At 39.6% G+C, this 16,873-nt stretch overlaps 1 protein-coding gene across 1 annotated transcript; it reads right to left on the reverse strand.

Annotated features, from left to right (window-relative positions):
* Positions 1–209: 209 nt before the first annotated feature.
* LOC100555174 (cytochrome b-245 light chain) lies at positions 210–16,648 on the reverse strand. The gene is made up of 6 exons (XM_016998062.2): positions 16,388–16,648; positions 8,719–8,788; positions 6,192–6,266; positions 5,702–5,785; positions 4,387–4,468; positions 210–2,571 (listed from the first exon to the last, which is right to left on the reverse strand). The coding sequence occupies exons 1-6, from the start codon at positions 16,443–16,445 to the stop codon at positions 2,380–2,382; spliced, it is 561 nt and encodes a 186-aa protein (XP_016853551.1). The 5' UTR covers positions 16,446–16,648; the 3' UTR covers positions 210–2,379.
* Between the last annotated feature and the right edge of the window lie 225 nt (positions 16,649–16,873).

The following is a 16,873-nucleotide window of genomic DNA, read 5'->3' on the forward strand; positions in this document are numbered from 1 at the left end:
GTGAACACAATTATTTATGTATTTGTGTATTATGTAAAGCAATGTGTTGACTTCTTTGGTAAATAAACGTTTTTATTTCTCAAGGCAAAGTAATTGAGTGTGAGAGAGTTTGTGTAAAATACACACAAAAAAAGTGGAGAGGATCTGGGGAGAAAAACGGACCCCTGGATCTCATGCCATCGGCCAGCAAAATACGACGACGAAATGGATGACCGTTGAAGTCATTTTATTACAATGTAAAAACACGAGAAACTCTACGGAGAATAGGAAGAGATATGGAAAAGGGAATTTTGGCAAATTTAGGAACAATATCCTGTCTTGGTATGGCCACTGTTGGTCGAGCAATATGGACACTATTAGTCGAGCAATAATTGCACCATTAGTCAAGCAATATGACCGCCCTTGGTCAAGCAACATGGCCATTAATGGTCGAGCAATATGGCCGCTGTTGATCGAAAAATACAGCCACCATTTGTCAAGCAATATGGCCTCCGTTGGTTGAGCAATATGTCTACCACTGATCAAGCAACATGGCCACCCTTGGTTGAGCAATATGTCTACCACTGATCAAGCAATATGGCCTCCGTTGGTTGAGCAATATGTCTACCACTGATCAAGCAATATGGCCTCCGTTGGTTGAGCAATATGTCTACCACTGATCAAGCAACATGGCCACCCTTGGTTGAGCAATATGGCCACCATTGTTCGAGCAATATGTCTACCACTGGTCGAGCAATATGGCCACCCTTGGTTGAGCAATATGGCCACCATTGTTCAAGCAATATGTCTACCACTGATCAAGCAATATGGCCACCCTTGGTTGGGCAATATGGCCACCATTGTTCGAGCAATATGGCCACTGTTGGTTGAGCAATATGGCCACCATTGTTTGAACAATATGTCTACCACTGGTCAAGCAATATGGCCACCCTTGGTTGAGCAATATGGCCACCGTTGTTCGAGCAATATGTCTACCACTGGTCAAGCAATATGGCCACCATTGTTCAAGCAATATGTCTACCACTGGTCGAGCAATATGTCTACCATTGTTCGAGCAATATGTCTACCACTGGTCAAGCGATATGGCCACCATTGTTCGAGCAATATGTCTACCACTGGTCAAGCAATATGGCCACCATTGTTCGAGCAATATGTCTACCACTGGTCAAGCAATATGGCCACCATTGTTCGAGCAATATGTCTACCACTGGTCAAGCGATATGGCCACCATTGTTCGAGCAATATGTCTACCACTGGTCAAGCAATATGGCCACCATTGTTCGAGCAATATGTCTACCACTGGTCAAGCAATATGGCCACCATTGTTCGAGCAATATGTCTACCACTGGTCAAGCAATATGGCCACCATTGTTCGAGCAATATGTCTACCACTGGTCAAGCAATATGGCCACCATTGTTCGAGCAATATGTCTACCACTGGTCAAGCAATATGGCCACCATTGTTCGAGCAATATGTCTACCACTGGTCAAGCAATATGGCCACTGTTGGTTGAGCAATATGTCTACCACTGGTTGAGCAATATGGCCACTGTTGTTTGAGCAATATGGCTGCCATTGATCAAGCAATAAGGCCACCCTTGAGCAAGCAATATGGCTGCCGTTGATCGAACAATACAGCCACCATTGGCCAAGCAACACGGCCTGCGTTGGTTGAGCAATATGACTACCATTGGTCGAGCAATACAGCCACCATTGGTCACGTAATGTGGCCAGCCTTGGTTGAGCAATATGGCTGCCATTGGTTCAGCAATATAGCCCCCATTGTTCGAGCAATAAGGCCACCCTTAGTCAAGCAATACGGCCACTGTTGGTCAAGCAATATTGTCACCCTTGTTTGAGCAATATGACCACCATTGGTTGAGCAATATGGCTGCCTTTGATCGAGCAATAGGGCCACTGTTGGTCGAGCAATAAGGCCACCATTGGTCAAGCAATATGTCCTTCATTGGTTGAGCAATATGGCCACTGTTTGTCGAGCAATATGGCCACTATTATCAAGGCAACAAGAAAGACTGGGGAGCCTGGTGATGAAAAACCACCAAGCAATTCTGGCCATCATTGGTCAAGAACTATTGTGGCCCTTATTGACACAACAGGAAAGACTGGGGAGTGTTTGGCCTGGTGATGAAAAACTATCAAGTCGTATGGCCACTGCTGGTCAAGCAACATGGCAGCCATGGGTCAAGGAATATGGTTGCCATTGGTCAAGCAAGTGGTCAAGAATGACGCAACAGGAAAGACTGGGGAATGTTTGTCTTCATGAGACAGAGTGTGGGGCTGATGGGGGGCCGTATTTTGGACCCGCAACGTTTCCTCTTGACCGCTGCATCCTCCGTCGGCCCTTCTGTGGCCGCCCCGTCACTCCGCTTCCACTTCGACCGCGATGGGGTTTTCTTGACCGCCGGCACCGTCCTCGGGGGGCTTCTTGCGGGCGTCCGGCGGGGGCCGAGGCGGGGGGTTGGTTGGGGGGTGCTTGATGGTGCCCCCGACTTGGGGCCGCTCCTTGGGCTTGGACTCAATGGGTTGCCACTCTTCGCCGCGGGTGGCCGCCTGGAAGGAGGAGGAGGAGAAACGGTCAACCAACCCAACACAGTGTGTATTGTCGTTCCATATTGCATCGCCAACGTTTTATTTTTGCATTGCAGCGTTGCCAATGTTTTATTTCCCAAATATTTTCGAGCTTTGGTTGGTTGAATGACAGATTTGGGAATGCATCGTGGGCTCCACCTAGAGGCAACATCTGGAAGCGCATCAATAATCAATGCAATGTATAAGCCAACCCGAAGCACCTAATTTTGCCACTTAAAACTGGGAAAACTTATTTACTCGAGTATAAGCCGAGGGTGGGAAATGCAGCAGCTACGGGTCAATTTCAAAAATAAAAATAAAAATAGATGACAATAAAATTACATTAATTGAGGCCTCATATATACTCGACTATAAGCCGACCCGAATATAAGCCGAGGCACCTAATTTTGCCACTTCAAACTAGGAAAACTATAAAAGAGTATGCTGTATAAAATGTAATAGAACCAATAATTGTATAATAATAAAAAAAAAAAAAAAAAAAAAAAAAAAAAAAAAAACAAACTAGGAAAACGTATTGACTCGAGTATAAGCCGAGGGTGGGAAATGCAGTAGCTACTGGTCAAATTTCTAAAATAAAAATAAAAATAGATAACAATAAAATTACATTAATTGAGGCATCAGTAGGTTAAAAGTTTATGAATATTTACATAAAATTGTAATTTAAGATAAGACTGTCCAACTCTGATTAAATCATGATTCTAACCTTCTTCATTGTAAATGTGATTATATATCCATCCAATAATAATACACTAAAATAATACATGTAATAATAATAATAATAGTGTAAAATAATGAATGTAATGATGATAATAGAGAAAAATAATAAATGTAATAGTAACAATAATAATAAAGTAAAATAATAAATGTAACAATAATAATAATAAATATAGTAAAATAATAAATGTAATAATAACAACAATAATAATAGTGTAAAATAATGAATGTAATAATGATAATAGAGAAAAATAATAAATGTAATAGTAACAATAGAGTAAAATAATAAATGTAATAATAATAATACATACAGTAAAATAATAAATGTAATACAGTAGAGTCTCACTTATCGAACATTCGCTTATCCAACGTTCTGGATTATCCAATGCATTTTTTTAGTCAATGTTTTCAATACATCGTGATATTTTGATGCTAAATTCGTAAATAAAGTAATTACTACATAGCATTAGTGCGTATTGAATTACTTTTTCTGTCAAATTTGTTGTTAAACATGATGTTTTGGTGCTTAATTTGTAAAATCATAACCTAATTTGATGTTTAATAGGCTTTTCCTTAATCCCTCATTATCCAACATATTCACTTATCCAACGTTCTGCCGGCCCGTTTATATTGGATAAGTGAGACGCTACTGTAATAACAATAATAATAGAGAAAAAAATAACTTGCGTATATACTTGAGTATAAGCTGACCTGAATATGCGCCGGCCAGGACACTCACTCAAGTATAAGCTGAGGGGGGATTTTTCAGCCCTTAAAAAAGGACTGAAAATCTCGGCTTATACTTGAGTATATACGGTAATTAAAATGTTCTCGATAAACATCTTTACTTCCTCCAGTGTAATTCTATGGTCAACACATAGCAAAAATTGTAGTTTGCTGAGGCACAAGCCCTCTTTGAGAGAGAATTCGTGTGGCCTTGTAGAACTAGAACTTCCAGGATTCCACGGCAATTAAAGTAGTATCAATCTGCATTAATTCCACAGTGTAGATGCACCCGAGGACTATTTCTTCCTCTCTTTCCAGGAGTCAATAGTGTCTTACCAGTAAGTAGATGCCGCTCGCGATGGCAAGGCAAACCGTCCCCAGGATCGTGGCCAAGAGGAATCCTGCTGGCACGGCCAGGCTGCAAAAAAGGGAAATAAGCAGAAGAAGTTTAACGGGTGAGCAAGAAACAATTGCATCTGTTGTGACTCATCCTCAGAGTGACTCTGATGAGGATTTTGGGATACCGTTTGGAATTTAGGAGGGTTCGTAGAAGTCTCAGAATAGCAAATAAGAGAGAGGTCAGAGGGCAAAGAAATGCCTTCATGTTATGCTATTAAAAACAGTCTGCTGTGAGATAAATCTTTGTCAAAGCAATTTCTCTTTGAATCAAGAAGCAAGTCCTGCTTTTCTGGATTATTTGTCGCCTTGATGTATTCTCGCTTATGGGACTTTGTCACGTACTGAAAGGACTTTGTTTCATGACAAAGGTTCCTTTGGATTATTTCTTACAGCCTTGTTTTGTAAGTATCTTTTGGAACTGAACTTTTGCCTTTTAAGAACTATTTTTTTCCTTTTACTTCCAATCTATATACAGTAGAGTCTCACTTATCCAACATAAACAGGCCGGCAGAACGTTGGATAAGCAAATATGTTGGATAATAAGGAGGCATTAAGGAAAAGTCTATTAAACATCAAATTAGGTTATGATTTTACAAATTCAGCACCAAAACATCATGTTATACACCAAATTTGACAGAAAAAGTAGTTCAATATGCAGTAATGTTATGTTGTAATTACTGTATTTACGAATTTAGCACCAAAATATCACGATATATTGAAATCATTGACTACAAAAATGCGTTGGATAATCCAGAACGTTGGATAAGCGAGTGTTGGATAAGTGAGACTCTACTGTATATAAAAGAGTGATGGCATCACGGCGACCCACAAAACAACAAAACTACATGCCCCCCAACCTCGAAATTTGACAACACAACCCATCATCTAGGTTGATACAACCAAAAGAAAAGAAAAATAAAGTCCTAATTAGAGAGAGAGGAATAATTGCTTTTATCCAATTGCTGCCAGTTAGAAGGCTAAGCTCCTCCAACTTGGTCTCCTAGCAACCCAAGAAAAAATAATAAAAAACACTAAAAATTAATACAATAAAATACTAGAATAACAGAAAAATAATACAAGAAAATAATAAAATATAATAAATAAAAATATAACTTACAATAAAATTAATAAAAAATTGCAAATAAAGTCAAATAAAAATTACACAACAATTTTTAACCAATACCACCACCACTTTGCCACAGCAACGCGTGGCCGGGCACAGCTAGTAAACTACAAAAGGCAATATCCTTACCATGCATGTAAGATGGACCGGACATAGTAATTCCGGGTCAGGGGTCCAAACACCTTCACGACGGGAGTGAAATACTGCTGGCCGCTGTCGGGAAACCAAAGTGAAACGAGAGAGCCATGAGACACCAAGAACAACAACAACACTATGTAACACAATAATTTTTCCTGGGTTATATACTGTATATACTCGAGTATAAGCCGACCCGAATATAAGCCGAGGCACCTAATTTTACCACAAAAAAACTGGGAAACATTGACTCCAGTATAAGCCGAGATACCAATAAAATTACCATATATACTCAAGTATAAGCTGAGTCCCTTCGGGGAGATGGGGCGGGGTATAAAAATAAAGTTGTTGTTGTTATTATTATTATTATTATTATTATTATTATTATTATTATTAATGCAGTAAAATAATAAATGTATTATTATTATTATTAATAATAAGATCAGAGTAAAGATATGCACCGTTTTGAGAAAGGCTGCCTTACCATCTCTGCATCGTGGATCCCTTTTTCCGCTTCCCTCTCGGATATTCCAGCAGGCAAATAAAAACCCCGGCTGCTCTTTGGGGAGAACAGTTAAGGAGAAAAAAAACAAGGGAGGAAAAAGACACTTTTGAACAGGATTAGTCCAAAAAGAATCCTACAGAATTTTTTTCTTTCTGGCAACACGTAAGCTTATTATTATTATTATTATTATTATTATTATTATTATTATTGTATGTCACAGCAAACAAGATAGATATGCTGGATTTTGTATCACAAAATCACAAGTCGAACACTTCCCACATGTCTAGGACTGTGTGATGTATTATTATTATTATTATTATTATTATTGTATGTCACAGCAAACAAGACAGATATGCTGGATTTTGTATCACAAAATCACAAGTCGAACACTTCCCAAGTGTCTAGGACATTATTATTATTATTATTATTATTATTATTTTATTGTATGTCACAGCAAACAAGACAGATATGCTGGATTTCGTATCACAAAATCACAAGTCAAACACTTCCCAAGTGTCTAGGACATTATTATTATTATTATTATTATTATTATTATTATTATTGTATGTCACAGCAAACAAGACAGATATGCTGGATTTCGTATCACAAAATCACAAGTCAAACACTTCCCAAGTGTCTAGGACATTATTATTATTATTATTATTATTATTATTATTATTTTATTGTATGTCACAGGAAACAAGACAGATATGCTGGATTTTGTATCACAAAATCACAAGTCGAACACTTCCCAAGTGTCTAGGACATTATTATTATTATTATTATTATTATTATTATTATTATTATTATTATTTTATTGTATGTCACAGCAAACAAGACAGATATGCTGGATTTTGTATCACAAAATCACAAGTCGAACACTTCCCAAGTGTCTAGGACATTATTATTATTATTATTATTATTATTATTATTATTATTATTTTATTGTATGTCACAGCAAACAAGACAGATATGCTGGATTTTGTATCACAAAATCACAAGTCAAACACTTCCCAAGTGTCTAGGACATTATTATTATTATTATTTTATTGTATGACACAGCAAACAAGACAGATATGCTGGATTTCGTATCACAAAATCACAAGTCAAACACTTCCCAAGTGTCTAGGACATTATTATTATTATTATTATTATTATTATTATTGTATGTCACAGCAAACAAGACAGATATGCTGGATTTTGTATCACAAAATCACAAGTCAAACACTTCCCAAGTGTCTAGGACATTATTATTATTATTATTATTATTATTATTATTTTATTGTATGTCACAGCAAACAAGACAGATATGCTGGATTTTGTATCACAAAATCACAAGTCAAACACTTCCCAAGTGTCTAGGACATTATTATTATTATTATTATTATTATTATTATTTTATTGTATGTCACAGCAAACAAGACAGATATGCTGGATTTTGTATCACAAAATCACAAGTCAAACACTTCCCAAGTGTCTAGGACATTATTATTATTATTATTATTATTATTTTATTGTATGTCACAGCAAACAAGACAGATATGCTGGATTTCGTATCACAAAATCACAAGTCAAACACTTCCCAAGTGTCTAGGACATTATTATTATTATTATTATTTTATTGTATGACACAGCAAACAAGACAGATATGCTGGATTTCGTATCACAAAATCACAAGTCGAACACTTCCCAAGTGTCTAGGACTGTGCGATGTATTTTCGGATGATGCGTGCCTTTTGCAGTTGGCAGATCGTAATTTTGTCAATGTCTATTGACAAATGCTAGCTGAGATCTTTTAGTACGGCACCCAATGTTAATAGTTGTTGTTGTTGTTGTTGTTATTATTATTATTATTATTATTATTATGATTATTGGATTCATGCAGTTTGGCACCACTTGAACTGCCATGGCTCAATGACTTGGGATCCCAGGATTTGTAGTTTAGGCAAGGCAAAAGAAAGACCTTGTGAAACCACAACTCCCAGTATTCCATAGCACTGAGTTCAAGTGAAGCCAAACTCTACAGTGCAGATGCGCCCAGAGTCAGGAAAAAGCAAACCCTTGCTGTCTCTCCTCGCTTTATATTTTCTCATACCTTTCGCCATCTCGACCAGCAACATCAAGTTCCCCAAAAGCAACTTTTCTGTGCTTTGTCATGCTAGCACGGATCAACCAAGGACAGCTTTGGGTCCTTTAATCATGCCTTTGCCATCCCTTCTTTGCTTGGCTTCCAGTTTTTACAATATATCTAAATTGGGGAAATTCTTGCAAAATTTGATTGCAAAATTTGGAGTTTCTGTAGTTGAACCATTTGGAAACTTCCTGATGCAAAGCGGAGGAGAGGCCCAGTTGCCTGGAAATTGCACCAGAATTGCAAACCACGGTGGGTTTTTCTTCGCTTCCAAGGAAATTTAAAGCAAAAGGATGATATAGGAATATGTTGATGGAAATATAGAACCGTAGGATCGAGCCGGAAGCAAGAGGATGGTTCTCACCGAAAGGATACATGGCATATGCTGCAAATTCCCAACGTTTAAACTGGCCCGAAACGGCCACGATGCCGCCGGCCACTAGAACTGAATGGAGAAAAGGGGGGAAAATCAAGTCATTTTGATGCTTTTGCCCACTTTTTAATACAATCTTGCAATATTAACAACTTCATTACTAGCCTTAATGAAATATAGATTTATCATAAATGCACGTTATATTATTCTTCTATATCTCTCTGTTAACCAAATGATGACATACTGCTTGGAAATCCTGACTATTATTATTATTATTGTTGTTATTATTTTATTATGACACAGCAAACAAGATCGATATGCTGGATTTTGTATCACAAAATCACAAGTCGAACACTTCCCAAGTGTCTAGGACTGTGTGATGTATTTTCAGATGATGTGTGCGGATCCCAGTAGGGTGGCCTTTTGCAGTTGGCAGATCGTGATTTTGTCAATGTCTATTGTTTCCAAATGCCGGCTGAGATCTTTTGCCACGGCACCCAATGTGCCCATCACCACCAGGACCACCTGCACTGGTTTCGCTAAGTAAGTTTGACTGACATTATTGAAAAATCTGCACTGACAAAAGCTAGAAAATAGATCAGTCTTTTTTATCTTAATGATATTTTCTATTACATATAAATAAAAATATTACTTTTTGTTGTCATTTGAGGCCAGTTTTTATATTAATGTTATTTTCTAATACGTAAAATTTTAAAATATTACTTTGGTGTTGTCATTGAAACGGACTGACGGAGGCGTTTGAAGCTGAGAGGCCCTTGGAAATGAAAATCCCTTCCGGAGGAACAGACTACAATCACAAAGCCAAATCCAAACAAGGATTAAAAAGGCCTTTGGTGAAAAGGGAAAAGGCCGACTTAGCCACTTCCTCTTAAGACGAGGCCGGCTGGCCAAAAGAAGAGAGAAATGGGGCGTGATTCGCACCTGTGGCATGTGGCAGCGAAACCGAGAATTCGGAAATTACAACCGTTGCAAAATACAAGATGTCTGTGAGTAAACAAGATATGCGATTTTTCAAAGAAGACTTTGGTTTTGTTTTGTTTTTTATCTGAGTGCATATTTTAAACTAAGACCTTTCAAGGGAGTGTATACCTTTTGGGCAGTTTTAATTACAACTCCAATTTCAACTTCAAAGAAACAACCACCCTCTGCTAACCAAATATATGTCTTCGTCCTTGGCAATCCAAAGACACGGTTCTTCAGTCTAACCACCGAGGCACCTGTGTGCCATTACACGAATGCTTATGAATATCACTTGTGATTGTAACTGTCACTACTTGCACTTTCTTGGGCCCAGTTCTTTTTTGGAGCCACCCAGGATTTTATCATAGTATATTTATTGTATGTAACCTCATTTGTTTATGACTTGTTTTATTGTTGATAGTGTTTTATATTGTCTTCTGCCTGGGCTTGGCCCCAGGTAAGCTGCCCCGAGTCCCTTCGGGGAGATGGGGCGGGGTATAAAATTATTATTATTATTATTATTATTATTATTATTATTATTATTATTATATGACACAGCAAACAAGACAGATATGCTGGATTTTGTTTCACAAAATCACAAGTCGAACACTTCCCAAGTGTCTAGGACTGTGTGATGTATTTTCAGATGATGCACAGATCCCAGTCGGGTGGCCTTTTGCAGTTGGCGGATCGTGATTTTGTCATGTCTATTGTTTCCAAATGCCGGCTGAGATCTTTTGGCACGGCACCCAATGTGCCCATCACCACTGGGACCACCTGCACTGGTTTCTGCCAGAGTCTTTGAAGTTCGATCTTGAGGTCCTGATAGCGGCTGAGTTTTTCCTGTTGTTTTTCATCTATGCGACTGTCACCTGGGATGGCAACATCAATTATCCAAACCTTGTTCTTTTCCACAACTGTGATGTCTGGTGTGTTGTGTTCCAGAACTTTGTCAGTCTGGATTCAGAAGTCCCATAGTAACTTTGCGTGCTCATTTTCCAATACTTTTGCAGGTTTGTGATCCCACCAGTTCTTTGCTGCTGGGAGGTGGTACTTGAGGCATAAGTTCCAATGAATCATTTGCGCCACAAAGTTGTGCCTCTGTCTGTAGTCTGTCTGTGCAGTTTTCTTACAGCAGCTGAGGAGATGATCCATGGTTTCGTCGGTTTCCTTGCACAGTCTGCATTTTGGGTCATCAGCTGATTTTTCGATCTTGGCCTGAATTGCATTTGTTCTGATGGCTTGCTCCTGGGCTGCAAGGATTTTTTTTTTAAAAAATTCATGTCAGGAGCAACTGGAGTTGCAAGGATCAGGCCTTCTGTCTCCTTCTTCAGGGTCCCATTCGTGAGCCAGAGCCAGGTCTTCTATTATTATTATTATTATTATTATTATTAATTGCCTTTGTCCTGATGTCTTGCTCCTGGGCTGCAAGGATCAGGCCTTCTGTCTCCTTCTTCAGGGTCCCATTCGTGAGCCAGAGCCAGGTCTTCTATTATTATTATTATTATTATTATTATTATTATTAATGGCCTTTGTCCTGATGTCTTGCTCCTGGGCTGCAAGGATCAGGCCTTCTGTCTCCTTCTTCAGGGTCCCATTCGTGAGCCAGAGCCAGGTCTTCTCCTTATCAGCTTTTCCTTCAATTTTGCCAAGGAACTTTCCATGCAATGTTTTGTTGTGCCAGCTGTCAGCTCTAGTTTGTAGTGCGGCTTTCTTGTACTGGTTTTTTGTCTGCTGTGCTTTGAGGAGTTTCTGATTTTTGACTTCAATCAAAGCAGGTTCTTCACTTTCCTTTACTTATTGTTGTTGTTGTTGTTCAAAGAGTTGACTTCTAAAATGCTTTCCTGGACTAGTGGTTTTCAAAAGGTGGCCTCCACATGTTCATGGAGATTCACATTTGCCGAACGGGTGTGCCTTTCCCCCCCTCTTTTCAATCAAGGCCCTTGTTTTTGGCACAGACCAATGCCCTATTCAATGGGGTGCTATCCTCCCCCAACCTATCTGTGCCTTTTTGTTTCTCCTGCCGCTTCCTTCTCTATTTCTCTCTTTTACTTCCTCAAATCTTACCGTTGTGAAGCCACTTCTTCCTCTTTGAGAGGTTGCAAAAAAACCAGGAGTCCCAAAACTGGGGCTATTTATAAAACGGAAAACCTGAACTGACTCGAAAGACAGTTTCAAAAAAAGTGAAGCTCTAAGGCAGGGGTCCCCAAACTAAGGCCCGGGGGCCGGATGCGGCCCTCCAAGATCATTTACCTGGCCCCTGCCCTCAGTTTTATAATATAATATTTTTATATAAGTTTTAATAATATAATATATTGTATATACATATAATATTGATAATAATCTTATGTTATACAATATAATACTAATAGTAATACCATATAATAATATTAATTATATGTTATATACAGTAGAGTCTCACTTATCCAACACTCGCTTATCCAACGTTCTGGATTATCCAACGCATTTTTGTGGTCAATGTTTTCAATATATCGTGATATTTTGGTGCTAAATTCGTAAATACAGTAATTACTACATAGCATTACTGCGTATTGAACTACTTTTTCTGTCAAATTTGTTGTATAACATGATGTTTTGGTGCTTTATTTGTAAAATCATAACCTAATTTGATGTTTAATAGGCTTTTCCTTAATCTCTCCTTATTATCCAACATATTCGCTTATCCAACGTTCTGCCGGCCCGTTTACGTTGGATAAGTGAGACTCTACTGTATTACATATTATATAATAGTATAGTGGTATAGTTCAATATAGTAATATATAATGCTAATATTGTGTTATGCTAATCTATATATATAAAAGAGTGATGGCATCAGGGCAGCGGACAAAACAACAAAACTACAGGCCCCCCAACCTCGAAATTTGACAACACAACCCATCATTCACGGCTCTAGGTTGATACAACAAAAAGAAAAGAAAAATAAAGTCCTAATTACAGGGAGAGGAATAATAGTTTTCATCCAATTGCTGCCAGTTTGAAGGCTAAGCTCCGCCCACTTGGTCTCCTAGCAACCTACTCAGCCCAGGGGACAGGCACAGTTAGGCCTCACTTAGGCCTTTTTCACAGATTATCAGATTTGAACTGGATTATATGGCAGTGTAGACTCAAGGCCCTTCCACACAGCTATATAATCCATTTAGAATCTTATATTATCTGCTTTGAACTGGATTATCTTGACTCCACACTGCCATATAATCCACTTCAGTGTGCATACGAAACATAAAGACTACCATACAACAGACATTCAATACCACCACTAACTCAACAATTTCTCACCAACACCACCAGAAAATGCCACAGCAACGCGTGGCTGGGCACAGCTAGTAATATAATATAATATGTACATACAACTGCTCTGAGTCCCCTTCAGGGTGAGAAGGGTGGGATATAAATGTAGTAAATAAATAATTAATTTTAGACTTAGGCTCGGCCAAAGTCTGACATGACTTGAAGGCACACAACAACAACAACAATCTTGACTATCTCATTGGCCAGTAGCAGGCCCACACTTTCCATTGAAATCCTAATAGGTTTATGTTGGTTAAAATTGTTTTCATTTTTAAATATTGTATTGTTCTTTCGTTGTTGTTGTTGTTGTTGTTGCACTACAAATAAGACATGTGCAGTATGCATAGGATTCGTTTGTATTTTTTTTTCCAAATGATAATTCGGCCCCTCAATAGTCTGAAGAATTGTGGACCGGCCCTCTGCTTAAAAAGTTTGGGGACCCCTGCTCTAAGGTTTCAAAACAACCCTTAAAAATCTCCCTTTCCTTGGGCAATGCATTTGTCGGATTTTTAGGAGTTGTAGTTTGCCACTTTTTTGGGGAGTTGTAGTTTGAACACTCCCAAGCCCTTTTCTTTCTCTGCGATGGAAGATGAAGAGAGTCGAACACATAGAAACTCAAACATTGGAGTTTGTTTACTCTTAGGGGATTCTGGGCATGGCAATCCATAAACAGGAACTTTTCCCAACTTCTTGTGTTGTCAAAGGGTTGTTGTGTGTTTTCCAGGTTGTATGGCCATTTTCCAGAAGCATTCTCTCCTGACGTTTTGCCCACATCTATGGCAGGCATCCTCAGAGGTTGTGAGGTATGCCTGCCATAGATGTGGGCGAAACATCAGGAGAGAATGCTTCTGGAACATGGCCATACAGCCCGGAAAACACACAACAACCCTTTTCCCAACTTTGTAAATTTGTAAATGTTCTGTAGCACAAACCTCACTTTGCATTGAAAATACTAACCAACCTATATGACTCAAAACACTAATTAAACTCTCAACTTACAGCTGCAATCTTTGTTGTTTCGTGGCAGAAAACAACTCACTTTTTTTTGCATAAACCAACTCAGAATAAGCTAAAGCTGCAAGGGGAAATCCAATGGGGTTTCATGGGTCAGAAATCTCTCTTATTTTATATCTAGGCACATCGACATTGAGAAGAAGATCACGTACCCATGGAGCATCCCTTATCCAGAATCCAAAAATATTCCAGAATCCAAAATGGTCCCTATGTGTGGCTGAGAGAGTGGCCCCTTTGCTTTCTGATGCACAAAATTATCACAATGTTTAAGCTGTGTGTATACAATGTTTATGTTTTTGTTGTATTATAACTTGTCAAACTAAAACTTCGCAGCATGGAGCAAAGCCCACAATTGCTGTTTTGGTTCGGAGACAAAACGCACAGAAAGGAAGATCTGAAATGATGGGCATTTTGTGCGCATCTACACTGTAGAATTAATGCAGTTTAGTGCTTGGTGTTTGGTGAGGCCTCATCACATTTGGGAAAGAGAAGGCTCAATAAACCTTGTTAAACTACAACTTCACAGCATGGAATGATGCCCAAAATTGCTGTTTGGAGACGAAATGCACAGAAATGAAGATTTGAAATGATATGCATTTTGAGGGCATCTACACTGCAGAATTAATGCAGTTTAGCACCACTAGTGTTTGGTGAGGACTCATCACTCTTTGGGGCAGGGAAGGCTCAAAAATACCTTGTTAAACTACAACTTCACAACATGGAGTGATGCCCAAAATTGCATGTTTGGAGACAAAAAGCACAGAAAGGAAGATCTGAAATGATATGCATTTTGTGAGCATCCACACTGCGAAATTATTGCAGTTTGTGCACATCTACACTGTAAATTTAATGCAGTTTAGTATCACCAGTGTTTGGTGAGGACTCATCACTCTTTGGGAAAGAGAAGGCTCAGAAAACCTTATTAAACTACAACTTCACAGTATGGAGTGATACCCAAAATTGCATGTTTGGAGAGAAAACGCACAGAAAAGAAGATCTGGAATTATGGGCATTCTGTGAGCATCTACACTGTAAATTTAATGCAGTTTAGTATCACCAGTGTTTGGTGAGGACTCATCACTCTCTGGGGCAGAGAAGGCTCAAAAAATCTTGTTAAACTACAACTTTGCAGCATGGAGAGATGCCCAAAATTGCATGTTTGGAGACAAAATGCATAGAAAGGAAGACCTGAAAGATGGGCATTTTGTGCAGATCCACACTGCGAAATTAATGCAGTTTGTGCACATCTACACTGCAGAATTAATGCAGTTTAGCACCACTAGTGTTTGGTGAGGCCTCATCACATTTTGGGGCAGAAAAGGCTCAAAAATACCTTGTTAAACTACAACTTCACAACATGGAGTGATGCCCAAAATTGCATGTTTGGAGACAAACGCACAGAAAGGAAGACCTGAACTGATGCACATTTTGTGCACATCTACACTGTAAATTTAATGCAGTTTAGCATCACCAGTGTTTGGTGAGGCCTCATCACGTTTTGGGGCAGAAAAGGCTCAAAATATCTTGTTAAACTACAACTTTGCAGCATGGAGAGATGCCCAAAATTGCATGTTTGGAGACAAAATGCATAGAAAGGAAGACCTGAAAGATGGGCATTTTGTGCAGATCCACACTGCGAAATTAATGCAGTTTGTGCACATCTACACTGCAGAATTAATGCAGTTTAGCACCACTAGTGTTTGGTGAGGCCTCATCACATTTTGGGGCAGAAAAGGCTCAAAAAATCTTGTTAAACTACAACTTCACAACATGCCCAAAATTGCATGTTTGGAGACAAACGCACAGAAAGGAAGACCTGAACTGATGCACATTTTGTGCGCATCTACACTGTAAATTTAATGCAGTTTAGCATCACCAGTGTTTGGTGAGGCCTCATCACTCTTTGGGGCAGAGAAGACTCAAATGCCTCGTAAAACTATAACTTCATATCATGGAGAACTTCAAAGAGCGATGCCCAAAGTTGCATGTTTGGGTTTGGAGACAAAACGCACAGAAAGGAAGATCTGGGCATTTTGTGTGCATCCACACTGCAGAATTAATGCAGTTTGGCACCCCTTGGACTACTATGGCTTTGTGCTATGGGATGCTGTGGGGGAGATGTGGCTTAATGGGTCACAAATCCAGCCACAAAGAAGGTTTTCCAAACTGCAACTGCAAAGATTTGGAGAGCCATCGCTTTGCGCCCCAAAAGTGGTGCCAAACTGCATTCCTTCTCCAGTGCGGATGGAAAGGGGTTGGCTTTGAATGGCCAAGGCAAGAAGTGTCCTAAGAGCCCTCCCCTCTTATTTATTTCTCTCTCTCCTCCCACAACAAGAAGGAAAGACCCCAACGTTTGCCAAGACTTACTCAGCCCCGAAGCCAGCGCCTGCTCGTTGGCCCACATGGCCCACTCGATGCGCCCCATGGCGGCTCCGGAGGGAGAGAAGGAGAAGGAGGGAGAGAAGGGGTTCAAGGGCAGGGATCCGGCCGGGAAGGGCTCCCAGCGGCGGGGCAGGGCCAGCTCTGTCCGCCCGCTACGTCCCTTCCTGCCCCTCCTTCCTCCCCGGCTTCCAGGACGCAGAGACGCCCGAGGCGCAACTACTTGGGCAAGTTCCCCTTTGCTCTGCCTCCTCCCACAAGGCGCATCAAACTTTGGCAAAGTTTGCAGGAGGAGAGGGGAATCCCAGGGTTGGGAGGGACCCCCAAAGGCCATCCAGTCCGACCCCCTTCTCCCATAAAGACACCATCCAAGCCTTCCCGACAAATGGCCATCCAGGCCCAACTTCATCATCTCCAAATACAGAGACTCCATCACTAGCCATTCCATTGTGAATGTTTTCATCTTGAAAATGT

The sequence above is a fragment of the Anolis carolinensis genome, unplaced genomic scaffold (assembly GCF_035594765.1).
Source record: "Anolis carolinensis isolate JA03-04 unplaced genomic scaffold, rAnoCar3.1.pri scaffold_9, whole genome shotgun sequence".
In the NCBI taxonomy this organism is placed as follows: Eukaryota; Metazoa; Chordata; class Lepidosauria; order Squamata; family Dactyloidae; genus Anolis; species Anolis carolinensis.